Source organism: Durio zibethinus, chromosome 23 (genome assembly GCF_047325235.1).
Source record: "Durio zibethinus cultivar Kanyao isolate XHJ-2024 chromosome 23, ASM4732523v1, whole genome shotgun sequence".
Classification (NCBI taxonomy): domain Eukaryota; kingdom Viridiplantae; phylum Streptophyta; class Magnoliopsida; order Malvales; family Malvaceae; genus Durio; species Durio zibethinus.
Genome location: NC_143184.1, coordinates 8,527,759 through 8,547,421, shown reverse-complemented (window position 1 = coordinate 8,547,421; position 19,663 = coordinate 8,527,759). Strand labels below are relative to the sequence as shown.

The window sequence follows — 19,663 nt, the reverse complement described above, 5'->3', positions numbered from 1 at the left end:
GAAAGCAGCAGACTAAATTGTTTCCCTTTAAGGTGTCCCTATCATAACATAATGCAGGAGGCAGCAACTTGTATCATGCTACACCTCCAAGGCATGCATTGAGTGATTTTTATCCAGACAGGCTTGGTGGCAACAGGGATTGAGTTATAGACCAAAGACTCTCAGATGGCTAACCTTGAGTAATTCAAGCATCATGCTGTGACATGCTTGGACAGGCATATGATCAACAAGTGGCTAGGATGTTGGATTCTTGCAATGCTTCAGAATTATCCCAAAAAGACAAAAATGGAGAGGATACGACGATGCACGGACTCAGGTCTTTGGAGAAATTGATCGAGCAATTTTCAGTAAGAGCCAATCATCTGATTTTTTTTAATCTAAAGCTTAGTTGAATTGATTCATATAATACCCTTTAAAAAATGACATTCATCACGTCTAAAGTTCAAATCCTAACATTTGCAATATTTTTTTCTTATTTTTAAGCTGTGGCTTCTTAAGTACAGAAAAAAAAAATTTCCATCCCCAATTGAAACATAAGAGTGGGAAAATGGGAAGCTGTGCACATCCACCCCCGTTCATGAGCCCAAAAAAACATGGAAGGGAACTATGAGTGAATAGGCTAAGCTTACAATAGAGGGCGAGGTCTGAACTCTGCATTCAGCTAGCAAACCCCAGATTGGCGGTGATCACACAAAGGAGTTTGTATGCATGGACCAAACAAGGCATGTGAATGGAAACGAAAATGAAAAAAGTGATTAAAACAAGGAATGCAAGATTTGACCACATGATGATGCTCACAGCCTAATGAGAGCAACTTGAAGCGTCCTATTCTAATTAATGGCTATTACATACAAAAGAGTCAATGCAATTTCACAAGATAGATTTAATATCATAAACAGCAGAAATAAAAATAAGCTCAAGCAATGCAATCTGAATGTCCAAAACATTGTGGATTCCATGTTGTTTACCAAACTTTTTGCATTATGCACAAATTACGAACATGGCTTGCATATTTAGTCTGAGTATTGCAAGGAAAAAAAAAGGTATTAGACAAAAAATCAATTCAAATCGTCCATTTCAGTATTTCACAAAGGAAGTTTCAACCTGTTGCACAAAAGTTTCAATGGAGAAAGAATCAGCATATGTAGTAACTTATTCAGAGGGACCCTAGATGGGTATCCCTTTTAATGTTTCACTCTAGTAAATCAACAAGAACCTCAGGTACAATCTGGCTGAAAGACAAACCCAAATAATGGTAGATAAGGAAAAAACAAAGATACCTGACAAGAACCCACAACTTTGCCAGAGCCATTACAAAACATAAAACCTTGGAAGAAAAAAATAGTCTATATCCTTACGTATCACTGATCGCATGTGATGCATGATACATTTCTGACTATATCCCGCAATCTGATTTCACATTTCACTCAAATACCCCAAAAAACCCTAAAAAGGTTAACTCAAAACTCAAGCCTTAACACAAAATCCCTTGTGATCTCTAACTCTAAATTTAATTCTTCAAAACAGGCACTCCAGTTAGCTCTAGATAACCAACTTTCTTTTAAGTGAAACAATATTAACGAGGAAAATGTGCAGAATTCACAGATCACCTGTTTCACAAGATTATCTTCACCTACAGTATTGTGATAACCAAAATAACCTTCTACGTAGCAATTCCTGAACCATAGAAAATCAAAATGTGTTAGTGTAAAGAAACCAACTCAAGAATATTAAATTTATAACAATGTTTCAGAAGGTACATTAAAAAATATGTTACTAAAAAAATAAAAAATAAAAAATAAAAAAAGAAGGCATTTGATTTATTCTAAGGAGCAAGATAGTGTTGGTGCAATTACAAGTGGCATCAGAATTTTCTAACTTAAATTAATAATGAAAATAACAACAGTTGGCACTTGGTGAAGCAAAATCATTGATATGACAGACATCAAGGGACAATCAACTATTTTCATCGCATCAGCAAGCAATCAAATCCATGATGGTAAGGCAGAAAAGACCAGCCGTAAAACTGTGCACATAACAATAAATCGATAAGACAGACGCTGAGCCTATATCCTTTTCCCTTAGCCAGCTAGCAGATTCATGTAGAATTCATTCTATCACATGCTCTAATACCATTCTTGCCTCAGGCCAAGGAATCCTTTTTGCATTCTTAAAAGAATTTTTGCATGTCAAAGGAAATCCAATTCTAAAAGAACTTTAGAATGCCAACCAGGATTGTTAAACAGGCCACTTGGACAATAATCTACTTTGATTCAATCCCTGTATAAGATTCTTTGAGTAGTTTCTTCCATAGATATGAATGAATGTCTCTTTCCCCTTTCTTTTCAGAACCAAAAGTCAAATGATGTTTCCTTTGTTTTTTCCTTCCTTTTCTTTTTCTTTCTTTTGAATCCAATCATTGGACTGGATGATAGGAGTTAAATCCTCCTGAATCTATAAATCCCCAATCGTTGCAGAAATCCATGAGTTAAACTTTAGAGTACTCCACATCCATGCAAGTAGGGTTTACAGTTTGGCTCCTTTTTTTTCCCTTCATAGCCAAATCAATAAACTTCTAGACTGGCAGGAATACCATATAGAAACACTTGCATACTAGTATCATTCAGGGCCAACCTTGGCACATTTATGTGCTAAGCTGAGGCATAAATTATCAATAGCAACTTGCAAATGTTATATATATATATATAGAGAGAGAGAGAGAGAGATTAGAGGTATTTTTGTATGTGTATGTGCTACAATGGTTGGATACAAACTAAAGCTTTTTCTGAAAACAAAATATTCCGCACTTAGCTCTCTTATTAGTAGCTATCATGTTTTTATGACCTTAAATTGAATAAAACAGAAAGTACGGAGGGACAAAAGAGCCCTCATAAGCAAATTATGTGGTCTAATGTCTACAAAAATAAAACACTAGCAATTAGTGACAACTCAAGAAAACAGAATGAGATCGCATAATTTTGCATTCCATAAGCAAATTATGCAACCTCATATCATGTAGATAGGCATTAGACAACCAAAACTAGTTAACATGAAAGGACCAATGAAGTTGAAGGGGAAATCAAAAAATGAAAAGGAGAGAGCAAAAGCAGTTGCTTCACTTGCCTAGCCCAAAAATAAAAAGGAACAAAAAATAAAAATTGAATCACTAAAAACCAAACCATAGATGGTGGGGCAGAAGAAATAAGTCTTTATAAGACGCATTTCTATTCTCTCCATAAAAAAAATCTAAAACTTTCTGTCACAACAAGAAATTTCAACACGTGACTTGCATGAAGTACAATGAAGAATGGGAAAAGTTATGAGGAGAATAGTAATGTTCCATGACAGTCACATTAAGGTAATTTTAAGGATAATATTTTTTTGGTGCCATGAAAATGACACTGAAAAAAACTTAGAACTCTTGCAATCAGTTGTCAAGGAATCTGTGTGCTTTTGTGTATAGAACGATAAGAATGTTACATATTTCTTTCAAGATTCTTAGGCAAAACCATATTTTCAATAAATGTTAGACTATTTTGCACTTCATAGCATGCAATCACAAAGGATTATCCGTCTAAAATCGTAAGTCCACACAATAGCTTATGCCATGATAAAGATTTAGGAGTTGCATCTGAAACCATGTATTTGCATCAACTAACAAAGTTTGAATAGCACGGAACTTCCACTTGGATCATACTGAAACTTAAAAAAAGCATGCTCAAGCAGGAGTCAAACTTGGTATGTTTACTGAAGTGGTTTATTACAAATTAGAACTATGCTTTAAAAAAAAATGAAGAGATATCAATGAAGGGTTGATCACAATTCAAGCAATGCTAGGCCTACAAGATCAGAAAAACATAAGAACACTGTTAAGCTGCTGAAAAGATCATGAATAATGTGGCATATGTTAGATGGAAGGAGAGGAAAACTGAAGAAAAGGGGAAAAAAATACAGAAATATATAGAGATATAGGCACAAATAGGTGGGAAAATGGAATCAGAGGAAAGAATGAGTAGGGAGAAACAATCTAATTCCAACAGCCGAATATATAAACAATCCATCGACAAAACCTTTTAGAAAATTATAAAGCCATAAATCCTAAAATAAATACGAAATAACAAAGATAGAGCTGAAAGCACTATTAATTCTAGGAAACCAATTAGTGCATTCAAAACCTTCCAATTGCGGTTTAGACATAGGAAACACTAGGTCATTAGAGGCAAAAATAACCGACTCAACTTGTGGAAGGACAAACATGTTAACCACATAACTAGCAAACAATAAGATAGATGATAAATGTTTGAGTTTGTCCATGCTATTGTTACCACATGATAAGTATCTTTGTACATAACAATTATTTTCATACAACAGTTTCGACAATAATATCACACCTTAAAATTTTTAGTATCATTAATGATTCAACAAAAACTTCATAATCTCTTTTCTCTCATCCCCTCTTTGCAGATTCAAAGATTTATTAGAAGCTACCAAATTATATAACATATTTGAGGGATGTTACATAAACTGTCAAATGTAACTGATATACACATTAGATATAAACAACATTCAATTAATAAATGAATCATATGGTGATTATGTTCAAAAGTTGTATATCAAACTTGATTCTAAAACTAGCAAGCCCATCATGCGGCTATAAAGAAATGAAACATCATATAACTAAGAGTAATGTGCTGCCAAATTTAAGACTTAGGCTCAAGCCGAAAACCATATACATAGAGATCTTAGGATGCTAAGTAACAAGTGTTACCTCTATTTGCTTGTCTCTTATTAACGCTATAACCACCAACATAACCAGGAAAACTTTTATCCGAAACATCAGAAGTGGCACTACCAAGTCCATAGCCAAAGGAACCAGAACCATCTTGCTCAGATGTTGATGATCGCCAAGTGGTATCCCCATATACTGAAGCACCACCATAAAGGTCTGCAAAGGCTTCATCATAACCACCATTTGATGCTGCATATGATGATGTTGGCACCACATTGGTCACACTGTTTCTTCCATACCCTGCTGTCCCCAACCCAAAGCTGTTATTACCACTTCCATAGCCAAAATTCACACTATTGCTAGAAACATTATTCCCCTCACCTTGACTGAAAATTGCAGAAGAACCCCAATTAATTCCACTGTTTCCAAAGGCGCTTCCTCCCATACTCCCACTTCCAGATCCCATATATGCACTGGAACCAGCAGAATTTGTGTTATGATTGAGTCCCCCATTTCCCCAAAGGTTCCGGGTCACTGAGCTGAAAAAGGAAGTATTACCTCCACTACTTCCATCATACCCAATAGGACTAGCAAATCTATTTGTATTACCAATATAGTAAGGGCTCAATCCCCGTCCATGGTTCATATTACTACTAAAATTTGCACTATTTCCAAAACTTGGGTTTAACCCTGGCTCAAAGTTCATGCCCATTCCATAACCAGAACCAAAAGGAGGAAAACCACTTCGACCACCAGCAACTGGACTGAATCTACCATCCATCCTAAGTCCATATCCTCCAACACTGCTAGGTGTATATCCCGGAGTGTAGCCATTAAGAAAGCTGTTGACCCTATTCAGACCATAGTTATATCCACCAAGGGGGCTACGACTGGGACCAGGTGATAACTCTTTGGGAACTGCTCGTTTAACCTCAACCATTTTACCATTCAGTTCATGGAAATCTTTTAGCAACACTTTATCCACCACTTCTTCTGAATCATAAGTGATGAATCCAAAACCCCTAGGCCTTTGGGTGTTGTGATCATACATCACCACAACATCTGTGATATTCCCAAACTGATCAAAATACTTCTTAAAATCACTCTCTGTGACTGTAGATGCTAAACCTCCTACAAAAATCTTTCTTGTACGGCCTGGACCAGGTGAACCATGGATGTTACTAGTGCTTCTACTCATAATGTTCTGGTCATCCCTAGGAACTGCTTTTTTTGCCTCAACCTGAGCATAAGTAACTCAATGATGAAAATAAAACTTAAACAACACAAATTCTTTCAGCTCAATATAAGTAATTAGACTGAAAGAAGAGAATTACAAACATAACCAATTTTGAAATATCGGGTTCATAACTATTGGATCAATTTTGAAATTTATTTGGACAAAGCACCAGAATCATACGAATTCCTGCAATTACAATATCGGGTTCATAACTCCGATAAAGTATTGAATTTTCACCTCTTGCCTCAATAACCTAATAGCATCAATGAATAGTACATTGCAAAACATTAATCTAAAAAGGTGCGCTTAAAAGATCAACAACTCACCATCCTGCCATCAATGTTGTGTTTCTCCTTGATGACTCTCTCAGCAATAGCTGGGTCAGCGAAAACAACGAAACCAAAACCACGGGCACGCCCTGTGGTCCGATCCTTCATGATCACTGCCTCTACCACTTCACCAAAACTACTGAAATACTCCTTGAGACTCTCTTCATTGGTGTCCCAAGATATCCCACCAATAAAAAGCTTACCATTTTCAGACATTTTTTCTGCATTCCACAAAAACCAGTTCCGTCAATACAACGTCCAAAGTATCCACAAACGCAAATCAAATATACACTTTTAACATAAAAAGGTTAAATTCATTGCTGGATCCAATGCAAGACAGAAAATTTTAATTGCAACAACAATGAACCAATCAAAAACCAATATCAAAATATTCCTTCTCGATGAATCAAATTAATAATAACAAATTAAAATTGTGCCTTTTATTGACCATAGCAATCCAATCACAATAATGCAGATACAATTCAATACCTTTTATTTTAACAACGAAAGTGTAATCCGATACAGAATGAAAATTTTCTCTCTGATTCAAAATTTAGAAACAAACAGATCCTTCCGCGATCAATCAACAGACCAACCCAGAATTTAACTTCACCTGGAATTCAGAATTGAAAAGGCAAAAAAAAAAAAAAAGACCCAAGATAGATGATAAATTGATGTATTTGGAAATTTAGAAATTTAAGCAAAAGATCGAAAAAAAAAAGAAGAAACCCACCAATCAAACGAAACCCAAATGCCAAATCTTGCTAAAAACTAAGATCTGAGAGGAGGCACAATAAGAATAAGAATAGAGGAGGTCAATTTCATCCTCTTCTTCTCCTCTATTTGCCTTACCCCTCAAATAATATGTCCTTTTTCTCTCAATTGTGTCCTTTCTTATAAAGATCTCAATCCGTTTTTTTACACGCAAATTCAGTTAAACAAATATCTGTATAAATTTCTATTGTATAAATGCAACAAAAAAATCAAATTTTGTTTACAGAGAAAGAGGAAAAGAAGACAGATATTACAGGGTGAGAAATGAAGATTTTAAGAGTATATGGTGCCAGCAATATAAATAGAAAGAAAGTCACAAAATACTGATTTTTTTTTTTTTGGCCTTTTTATTATTTTTATATTTTAGAAGTTTGCTCTGAAAATTTTTATATAAAAAAATGATAATAAGATTTTTTCACTAAAAAAAAAGGTAAATTACGTCCATGGTCCATAAATTTTTAGATAAATATTATTTTGACTTCTAAACTTTGAAAACAATATATTAATTTCAATATTTTCATGATCATAACAAAACCATTCTTGTGTAAATAAAATCATTAATACAGAATAAAATTATTTTTTATTTTTAATTTTCTTAGTAAATATTTTTTATTTAGTTTTAAGATCAAAAAAGAATTCTATATTTTGAAAATAAAATTTTATTTTTTAAATTTATTTATTGTTTCTTTAAAATATATAATTAAACTATACATCATCATAAAAATATTTTATCATGTATTTATCATTTATTTATAATATTTCATCACCGTAAAATATTTTTCAAAAGTCAAATATTTTTAGTTATAAAATATTAGTTAAAATTTTTAATAAAATATTATAAATTTTATCAAACTTTTATTTTTATTATTATTTTATCTCTTAACCTTAATTTTATAATGTTAACAATCCATTATCCTACTTTAAATTTTTTTTATTTTTTCATTTAACATTCGACTAACTGATTAAATAACAAAATGATTTTTTCATTAGGACCATCAAAAACATAAAAATTAATAATTAATTTTTAAAATTTAGAGACCAAAATAATATTTATTTCAAAATTTAGAAACCGTGAATATTATAAAATTGGAGGCCGGAGACTTGGCCTGTGCTCCTTTCATACCAAGTGAACCTGCAGAATACCTCAGGTTCAATTTTTTTATTAATTAAATAATTATTTTAAAATTCTTTAAAATAATTCATAGTTTTTTATTTTTATTTTTTTATAAAAATTTTAATAAAATTAAATTAAAAATGATTTTTACATCATTAATTTTTTATAAAATTTACCCAATTAAAAAAGATAACAAGTAAAAAAATTAAATTAAGATAACACATGAATAATTTAATTGGTCTTTTTTTCTCACATAATTTATCAAACAAAAAAAATGTGAAAATGGAAAAAAAACCAAAAAAAAAAAAAAGAAAGAAAGAGCTCGCTAAGAGTGTCAAATAGACATTTTCATCGAGTTTAGAATACTATTTTCTTAAATTAAGATATAAAAAAAACTATTAATAAAATACATATGCATAAATATAAATTAAATTAATAATAAAATATATATTTTTATATATACCATAAGATGACTCAGAGTAAAACACTTTAAATCCACTTCCAACCCATCACCACTTCCCTAAAAAATCGATCTAACTCGATTCGATATCGATTTTTTTATAAAAATATTCACATTGAATCAAGACGGATCAAAATCTATTATATATTAATTATTTTTTGTCATCTTTATCGATAGGTTCATTTCATTGTAAATTTTATCTATTTAAAAAACAAAAAAAATGAAAAGAAAAAAACTAAATGAGGGTGTTACGTGCATTCCTCAATTGATATTATTTTTTTATAAAATTTATCTAATTAAAAAAATAAGAAATTAAAAAGTAAAAAGTAAAAAAATAAAAAAAAAACTATTTTTTTTTATTAAATGAGTCTAACCATATATCTTAAAAAATATTATTTATTAAATATAAAGAGTGGGAAAGGAAAAGAATATAAAAAAAAAAAGGAAAAAAAAAAAGTGAGCTAAAGGAGAGGTGAAACATGAAGGCAAAATAAGTAAAATTTATAATATGGATAATAAAAAATATTATATATATATATATATATCTCGAAGTAGATCGGGGTGAAGCATTATTAATCCATTGCTAACCCAACTTCATTTTTCTTTAAAAAATTCAATTTGCCTTAACTCGATCTTTATAAAAAATGGCACTCGAATCAAATCAATCAGATTGAAACTTATTGAATAGGAATTATTTTGTTATCTTTATCAATTGACTACTTTTGCTGTAAATTTATTTAATTAAAAATAGGCAAAAAAAACCAAATTAGGGTGCAATTTGAATACTTCAATTAGATTTTTTTATAAAATTTTTTAAATAAAAAACAAAAAAATTAAATTGAGAAAAAGAAAAAGAAAATAAACATATGGTGTCATCGACATCTTGGATGAAGGACAAACAAAAGTTAAAATGAGTAAAATTTATATAATATATGGATTATATCTTAATTATGTGTAAATATAATATTATTATTAAATTGAGGTATTAAATAATAACTTTAATAATATAATACATATATAAATATAAAATTAAATAAATAATTAAAAATATAATTTTATATATACTTAGGATAAGACGAAATATTATAAACCCATATCCTGTTCAACCCACATTTAATAAAAACCTCAACCCTCTCGAATTTTTTAAAAAACTCACACAAATTGGATTGGGACAAATAAAAACCTATAGGATATAGGTCATTTAGTTATTCATATTATCATAACGTATAAATTCATGGACTACAGCTAGACTTTACTTTAGGAAGTCACCACCAATCTTTTTGGTATTAATGAGAGATTGACCACCTCAGTGAATCTGTCCCTTTTTAAAGAGAAATCTCAAGCTTAACTTAGATATCTTTAAAAAGTAAATTTTATGTCTATGAAACTAATACTAGATCCAAGAGTATGATTACGTGTAAAGAATGTTATAGCACCTTCACAAAACCCATCAAATGATGGTACTAGTTTGATTTCATGTTATCCAAACCTAAAAATATTTTTAAATTTTTACCAAGAAAATTTAATTATTGAAAATTAATCTTCAAATTACTCCAATCATTTGGTAATGATTTAAGATAATTTTTTTACCTCAAAAATATTCATGAAGACTTGTGTTCCATTCTAAAGAGACTCCGGTCATCGAATTCATTAACATATTTTCTACAAAATTATTTTTTTAAAAGTAAATAATAAAATCTTCTAATCATTTGATAAGATTTTATATCAATGTATATCTCTTAATCGTTTGGAGGGATTTTTATTTGAAAACCTTGAAATTTTCTTTTGAAAAAAAAGTTATCAAATCCTTCAATAGTTTAGTAAGATTAAATGAAAATTTGAATCTTCCAATCGTTTGATAGGATTAAAAAATTATTTTTCAAAAATTCATTACGAAAATTTTCAATCATTTGGTAAAATTAATAATTTACGATTTAAATCCTCCAATTATCTGGTAGGAATCATAAATTTATTATAAAAATTTTATTTAAAATATGCATAAAAGAAGAAAAAGAAACAACTAAGTAACATAAATAAATATACAAATAAAGAAGAAAAAAATAAAAATTACCTAATTTTTTTTATTGTTTCTTTGCAAAACAGCTTATGGCTTTCCTCGTGCCCATCGCCTATGGTAATTGCTTTTCTTTCTAGTTTAAACAAAAATCAAACAAAAACCTAAAACATATATACCCAAAGTTTTCAAAAATTTTGCTACAAAAACTTTTTGTTGAATGCCTTTCTTTTGTGTTTCTTCTTAACTAATTTCTCCACCATAAAATTCCTAAAAGAAAATCTTAATTATCTAAACTTAAAATACCAGAAAAGATTATAAAAAAAATCTTAATTTTTTTGCCTTTATTTTTTTACTCTTTCTTTCTTGATTTTTTTCTTGATTGATTCTTGATTGTATCTAATTGATCATAATGGGGTCTTTTTATAGGCCTTTAATCCAAATCACAATAGAAAAATGTTTTCTTGGTTTCAATCTCCTAATCAAAGTCAATTTTAGATTTTTAATCCAAGTCCACCTTTCAAATCAATACATTCCATTTTTGAATTAAAACACTAGGCTTCAAACCAAACCAAATTTTTTTCTTTTTGTTTTAAATCATAAATCAATTAATTAACAAAATAAATAATCCTAAACTAAACAAAATTCTAAAATAAAAAAAATACCCCGGACTAAATGGGGTGTCCACACCTGCCCCTCTTTGTGTGTTTCTGTGAAATAAGAATCATGCAAAGATAAAAGACATCCATTTTGTTCGGGCCTAAAAAAATCAAAAAATAAAATTACAAAAGTTCTTTCTCAACAAATGCTTAACAACTTTGAAATATAAAATGCTCATTTCATCAGAAGCTCAATAACTTTGAAAAAAATAAAAATTTAAACATTCTACTCGGAGGACTTAGAATTTTACTCGAACGACTTGGGATTACGCCTAAAAGTCTTACAATATGAAAACATATTTAGCTTAAAAGATTTGTGAATTTTGCCTGGAGGACTTAAAAACTATTCCCAAAAATCTTTCAAATCTCAATATTTAAATGCTCTTCTAAATAGCGATTCCATAACTTTTAAAATATAAAAAAGATTCTTATATGAAGGAGATCAATGGTTCATTCAAATATTCAAATCGAAGATTCAAGATGCTCACAAAAGATTATTGAGATTTGTATAAGTTTTTAAGATTCTCATCAAAGATTCAAAAATTCATATTTGAAAATCTTAGAGATTCGCATCCAAGATTCAAAGATTCTCATTTGAAAATTTTAAATCTAAAATTCATTGTCTCAAGGATTCGCATATGAGATTCTCATCTTGTGATAAAAAAAACTCTTCTAAATGAAGGCTATGAAACTTTAAAACTAGAAGAGTTTCTTAACCAAGATTTACCAACTCGTCTTGAAATCATTATCTTCATCCAAAGGTTTCAAACTTCATCTTCACAATATTTTTCTTATACAAGGATCAAAGTCTTATCAAAAGGTTTTTTTTTTTCAAATTTTAATTTTTTTGAAATTATCCTCGGAGGTCTTAAAAATTATGCCCGAAAGTCTTACAAATCATATCCGGAGCTCTTGAGAATTATCCTTGGAGGCCTTGAAAATTATGCTTAGAAGCCTTAAAAATTATACCCAGATGCCTTATAAAATTATACCTAGAGTTCTTATAAGTTATGCTCATAGGTTTTAAGAATTATGCCCGGAGGCCTTACAAATTATGCCTAAAAACCTTGAAAATTATATTTTGAAGCCTTATAAATTATGTCTGAAAGTCTTACAAGTCATGCTTAGAAGTCTTAAGAATTATGCTTGAAGGCCTTACAAATTATACCCGAATATCTTACAAATTATTTTTTATTTTTAAAAAAGCTTATCTTTAACAAAAGTTTTGAAACTTAAAAAAAAAAATTTTTTTTGAAATAAAAACATCTCATCTTGAAAAAGGTTTCACCCCTTAATCAAGGTTAAACACTTTTACAAATTTCATTTTGGAAATTTTCTTAGCCCAAAACTTATCATTTTTGTCATGAAAATTTTTCTTCAATAGAAAATTGAAATCTCATACTCAATAAATTCTCCTCAATCGAGGGCCAGAATCTCATATTTTCAAATTCTCAACCTTTCAAAATCAAAATCCAAAGTCAATTAAATATGTAATGAATGAGATGAATTTCATACATGTAATGCAAAAATCATGTCATGAATCTTTAATTGTGCTAAATAAGTCTTCAAGCCCTTTTTCATTTTCTGTCACAAAGCTTTAGAACTAGCTAACAAGCTAGTTTTCAACAATAATCATCCATCATCTTCTTTTGATTCAAAGCATTTCATTAATCTTATCTATGGATCTTTTTCAAATCTTTTATCTTGATCATTCTCCTTGTTCCAAAAAGTCATTATACCATAATGATCTAAAATAACCTATCACTTATACACGCCAATTTATGTCAATTCAAATATAAATGTCTTCACAACAAATGCCCCAATGTTCATGACAACCAAAGAAATTACCCATATAACTATTTCATGATCTAAAAAATGTATATTATTTTGAAAACATATGATTGAATCTCTTAGAAATTGGTGATTATTGCATAGAATGATGAAAGTGAATTTCAACTTGGCCTATTTAAGGGAATAAAATGGTTTAACACACCGAGGTCTTAAAGAAGATTTTGTCATTATATAGGAAAAAGTAAATCAATATGTCTTCATTTGGGCTCACCAATGAAAAATCATCTTTTAAAGCACAATCCACTTTTTCACTCTTTTAATTTCTTGATATGGTAATTTAACAAATGTCAAGACTAATTGTGATAAGCTCAAAATTTTTCAGAAAGAAATAAAGGTTTAAATTTTAAAACAAATCTTTAGATTATGGTTCATCTATTTGAATTTCTAACAAATCTTTAGATTGGGGTTCATCTATTTGAATTTTTCAAAGATTTTCATTTGGTTCCTTTCTCTAATGATATTGCTTAAGTTATTTTCAATTATGCTCTAGACTACCTTTTAAAGTTTTCATCCTAAAACTTTATTTAATCTTTTTTTTCTTATTCCATCATGAATTTGAAAACTCAAAATTCATCCAAAATCAAAAAGTAATGGTGATTTCCTAAAAAAAAGCTTTTTAATTTAAATATCCATACTTGATCAAAATGGACTTATCAAAAGATATAACGTAGGCCAGGGTTTGGGGTTCTAAAAGAAAGGATAAATAGGCCCAAAAATGTGTTTAAGGGTAATCAAACCAAGGATCATTTCTTTTCTCAATGAAAATTTCTTTTCACTTTTCAAAATATGTATTTTCATTTTTTTCTTTTATCCTTTTTTTTTCATTTTTTTCTTTTTTTTTCACATTCAAACAAATTGAGTCCAAAATTTTGAAAACTTAACTTTTGATTGTAGGCATTCTTTCCTTCCCCTTAACTTTGTATCTATTGCTTTCTCAAATAAATCATCTTTCATACTTGCCCCATAATGTGGAGGGTAATCATTGGTTATAGTTCTTTCAAAAAAAATTCAATAAGCTTAAAAAGGGTAGCAAATGGATATTTTATTTTCGTGAAAGGAATATGAAATATGGTTGTTTATCATATCAAATATGGATACCTTTATTAAAAAGCAATTCTTAGGAGAAGATTTTTCTTTAATTTTGGAACCATTTAAATATCTCATATGCATAATGTTACAATCAATTCTTTTTTTTTCTTTCATTTTTTTTGTTTTTTTGGTTTTTTTTTTTTTTTTTTGTAACTCAAGCTCAAAGTACTACATCAAATGAAGTCCCAATTTAACAATCTTGATTTTCGCAACTCACATCAAAAGATAAAATCAATGCCATTTAGAGGAAATGATACTGAAAAAATTGGATAATTTGACTTTTTGGTAAACTTGCCCCAAAATATGGGCAAAAGAAAATTTTAGGACAATGAATTGAAAGGAATATTACATATAGCAAGATATGTAGCAAGGATGTAAAGGGATATGACCTTTTTAGTGATTATATCTTAAGAAAGAAATTAGAAAGTTTAAGTTATGCTTAGGCTAGCCTTGATACTTATCAAATTACCCAAAATTCAAAATCTTTAAGAGAGTATCTCATGTATTGGCTTACAAAGATGTTGCAAATTTCATTGCTCATAGCTTTAATGAAGATTATCATCATTAAAATCCCTCTCGGTCAAGTAAAAATCAAGTTTGTGAGACTTGAAAAGTAAGGCTTTAGAATGGTGTAATTCTCAATTGAATTGGAGTACAAACTGGTTATAACAAGGTATGTTCATTCTTAACAATAACTATGAATTCTTTCAAGATTATTTTCATATGTAATGCAAGAATTCATATGCAGACAAAATTAAAAGAAAACTTAGACAAAAACTCATGCATATGTTAAAGCAAAACTTAGACAACAAATTCAAAATTCTAAAATCTTCCCATAAATTGTTTGATACTTCATATCCAAAAGAAAAACTATTGCAAAGCAGATTTCCATTACTCTATAAACTTCTTAGTCAAAGTGCCACTATTGATAAGTTCTTCAATTTTCTCTTTTAATCACCTACATCTTTCAGTTGAGTGTCCAATTGCCCTTATGTGATAATCATATCTATCATTTAGATCATAATTTCTTGTTGATGGATTTTGGGTTTTTTTTAAAGGCACATAGGTGAGGAATCGATGCTTTATTAATAAAGACAAGAAGTCAAGAATTGGAATTAAAATTCTCTCTTGATTATTCCTTGACCTTTTTAGCTTATTCCCTATGTAGCAGATTAAGTGATTGTTTTTTAAGGACAAGAATTTGCATGAAAGCCTAACTACTGCACAGGTCAACAAAGATAAGAATTTTGGAAAAAAGTTATTTATAGAAGGATAATAAGGTGGGTACATCGAATAAGGCTGATATGAGGTAAAGCGTCCAACCTGTTGCCCCTCATAAATCATAACTTGAGCATCTCTTTCTTTTTTTTTTGGTGCATCATCTCTTTTTGCATCATTTGTATCACTTCTCTTAAGTTTGCCATTTTTAATTGTATTTTCTATCATCTTCGTAGAAATCACCATATCAATAAAATTCTTAGTGGCATTTTCAATTATCTTTTCATCATATAAAGCTTTAAGAGTATTAACAAATAGAACCATAGTCTCTTTATCAATGAATAGTGGTTGAACTTAGGCAGTAATGTCCATCCACCTCTGGGCATATTCTTTAAAACTTTTTGTGTTTTTTTTTTCCATACTTTGTAAAGATAAATAATTTGGAGACAAATCTATGATGTACTTGTATTGTGTAATGAAAGCCTAGCTAGTTCTTTTCAACCATGAATGCAGGACCTATTCAATTGTACATACCACTTTAAAGTAGATCCAATAAGGCTATCTTGAAAAATATAGATGAGCAACTTTTTATCATGTGCATATGCAGCCATCTAGCAACAATAAATAATGATATGGATTATGAGACATTTGGTTCCATCATACTTTTCAAATTTAAAGACTTTAAACTTTGGTGGAATAACCATATTAAGGACCAAGCACAGTTCAACAACATCCATTGAATTATAAAAATCTATCCCCTCAATAACTCAAAGCCTTTTTTCAGTATGATCCATTTTATGTTAAGATTTAAAGCCTTCCTTAGTTTTTACTATGTTTGTCTTTAGCTTTTCTTGTTCCTTTAGATCATCCAGATTAGAAATTTGAGTTAGATCAAGAATAAAAGCTAAGTGAGTGGAAGCAACAATTGCAGGCAGTCAGTATGTATGTAGGGGTAAGTTAATGTAAATGGCATTTGATATTAAACCCTTCGAGATGTTTGTTTGGAATGTTTTCCAAAGCTAGGTAAGTATATTAGATCATCAATATGTTCAACCATTGTTTTTTCTTTATTCATATTCTTCAACAATTCAGCCATATCTTCTAATTGCCCCTTTACTATTCTTGTGGCCTTTCCATCTTTGGAAATGAAAAGCTTGTTCTTCTGCCATAATTCTAGCTTGATACGAAGATTGAATTATCCTCGAACCTTATTATTACAATTAGAATGATGTGTTACTAGATGTCAAGAATCATCCTAACTTGTTAGAAACATTCTTCTATATGCATGAATGAATAAATAAATGCACATATTGAATGTGATACACAACAATTCAATGATGCATGAATGGATAAATAAATGCATTCACATAACAATTTAATGAAGCATAGATTGAAAAATGACTACATGAATGGATGCATGAGTTAATGTTTGCCTTATAATGATGCATAAATGAACAAATGACTGCATGAATGGATGTATGAGTTAATGTTTGCCTTATAGTGATGCATGAATAATAAATGCATATATTATATGCTAGATACATAAAAATTCAATGATGCATGGATGAATAAATATATGAATGCCACATAACAACACTTAAAAGAGTGAATAAAACTTAAACTCTGTCAACTTTATCACAAAACTTATACAAATGACACTACTAAAGTTCCTTTATGTGTTATAACTTGAGTTACATTCTAACAATGGGTGGACATAGCTCTAACCTAGGATTGGCTTCTTAGGGTTAACTACATATGGTTTAAGTTAAATCTAAAAGTTTTCAAATTGTTTCTTACATCATTATCTATCATAGACTAGTAAAGCATCCTAATCCTCATCCATCACAGGCTATAAATAAAAATGGTTCAATTTGAGTAAGAATGTTTTGCTAGCCCGAACAAAGACATGAAATTTTATGAGAGCGTAGATACTTAACTCTTTCTTAAATGATGATACTCGGGTGTAAAGCTCATGTTATGTAGATGCAAATGAATGACAGAATATGGTACAAATATAAATAGATAAAACATTTAAAGAAAATTTCTTAATTTTAACTTAGGCTTTGGATAACATGAATTTAATGGCCTAACTCTCGACTATTCCCAGTGGAGTCGCTAAACTGTCATAACGTATAGATCTATAGACCTACAGCTAGACCTAACTTTAAAGAGTCGTCACTAATCTTTTTTTAATGTGTGATTTATCACCTAAGTGAATCTGCCCCTTTTTAAAAAGAAATCTCACGCTTAATTTAAATATCTTTGAAATGCAGATTTTATATCTACGAAATCAAGACTAGATTCGAAAGTATGATTACGTATGAGAAAAGTTATAGCATCCTCATAATACCCATCAAATGATGGTACCTGTTTGATTTCATGTTATCCAAGCCTAAAAATATTTTTGAATTTTTACCAAGTAAATTTAATTATTAGAAATTAATCTTAAAATTACTCCAATCATTTGGTAGTGATTAAGATAATTTTCTCACCTCAAGAGTATTCATGAAAACTTGTGTCCCACTCTGAAGAGGATTTGTCATCGGATTCATTAACATATTTTCTAAGAAATTATTTTTTGAAAGCAAATAATAAAATCCTTCAATCATTTGGTAATATTTAATATCAATGCATATCTCCCAATCGTTTGGTGGGATTTTTATTTGAAAATCTTAAAAAAAAATTTTGAAAAAAAAGTTATTAAATCCTCCAATAATTTAGTAAGATAAAATGAAAATTTGAATCCTTTAATCGTTTGGTATAATTGAAAAATTAGTTTTTGAAAATTCATTATGAAATTCTCTAATCATTTAGTAGAATTCATAATTCAATATTTGAGTCCTCCAATCATTTGATAGGAATAATGAATTTATTATAAAAGTTTATTTTAAATGTGCATAAAAAAAGAAAGAGAAACAACTAAGTAACATAAATAAATATACAAATAATGAAAAAAATAAAAATTACCTTATCTTCTTTTTTGTTTCTCTACAAAATAGCCTATAGCTTCGCTAACACCCCTTCATCTATGGTGATTGCCTTTCTTTTTTATTTAAACAAAAATCAAATAGAAACCTAAAACATATATACCTGAAACTTTAAAAAATTTTATCGTAAAAACTTTTGATTGAATGCCTCCCTTTTGTGTTTTTTCTCAACTCCTTTCTCCAACACAAAACTCTCAAAATAAAATCTTAATTATCTAAACCCAAAACACCAAAAAAAAACTATAACAAAAACTCTTAATTTTTTTTCCTTTTTTTTTTCTCTTTTTTTCTTGATTTTTTTCTGATTGATTCTTGATTGTATCTAATTGATCTTAATAGGGCTATTTTATAAGCTTTTAATCCAAATCACAATAGGAGAAGGTTTTCTTAGTTTCAATCTTTTAATCAAAGTCAATTTTAGATTTTTAATCAAATCCACCTCTTAAATCAATACATTTTCTTTTTCAATTAAAACACTAGATTTCAAACCGAATCAAACTTTTTCCTTTAAAAAAAAAACCATAAATCAATTAATTAACAAAATAAATAATCCTAAACTAAACAAAATACTAAAATTCTAAAAAAAAAAAAAATACCTTAGTCTTAGTGGGGTGTCTACACATATATTTATTAACTTTTTCTTTACAAAATTTATCTAATTAAAAAAGTCAAAAAAATTTTTAATATAACAAAAAAATGATAAATAGAGAGTACAAGTGAATTTATTAAATTAATGTATTAAAAAAAAGAAAAAGTAAAAAAAAAAAGAGAAAATGATACGTGGTAACTTAAGGAGCAAAAAATTGTGTACTATACAATAATAAATTTAACTAGGTAATGTCTTATGTGTTGTTGTGGTTCAATAGCAGCAACAACTAAAAACACTAAAACATATTTGTATATAACTATTTTATTAACTTATGAAACATTGAGTTTGCTAAAAAAAAAATGTAAAGATCAGTCATGAACCAAAAAAAAATTTGAAATGGATTGAGAATTTTGCAATACAAATCAATAAATTCATGATCAGATTCTTTCAATACCTTTCAAATTTGTAAGTTAGGTCTTTTAACTGATGGATTCTGCAAAAAGAAATTATAAATTGTGAGTAATTTATCAATAACTCTTAAGAGTTTAAATAAAATGATAAAAAATATTTACAAATAGATGAATGTTTTTTAAAAAAAGAAAAATCTCGATGA

At 29.1% G+C, this 19,663-nt stretch overlaps 1 protein-coding gene across 5 annotated transcripts; it reads right to left on the bottom strand.

The window, feature by feature from the left end:
* Positions 1 to 1,058: 1,058 nt before the first annotated feature.
* On the bottom strand, positions 1,059 to 7,394 carry LOC111314525 (heterogeneous nuclear ribonucleoprotein 1-like). 5 transcript variants are annotated; one of them, XM_022915960.2, is made up of 6 exons: positions 7,029 to 7,394; positions 6,785 to 6,908; positions 6,293 to 6,516; positions 5,111 to 5,969; positions 4,769 to 5,029; positions 1,059 to 1,677 (listed from the first exon to the last, which is right to left on the bottom strand). In XM_022915960.2, the coding sequence occupies exons 3-6, from the start codon at positions 6,509 to 6,511 to the stop codon at positions 1,664 to 1,666; spliced, it is 1,353 nt and encodes a 450-aa protein (XP_022771695.2). In that variant the 5' UTR covers positions 6,512 to 6,516; positions 6,785 to 6,908; positions 7,029 to 7,394; the 3' UTR covers positions 1,059 to 1,663. The 5 variants fall into 5 exon arrangements, with proteins under 5 accessions (XP_022771695.2, XP_022771693.2, XP_022771694.2 ...); XM_022915958.2 differs by having other exon boundaries at positions 4,769 to 5,969; XM_022915959.2 differs by lacking the exon at positions 6,785 to 6,908 and having other exon boundaries at positions 4,769 to 5,969; positions 7,029 to 7,343.
* Between the last annotated feature and the right edge of the window lie 12,269 nt (positions 7,395 to 19,663).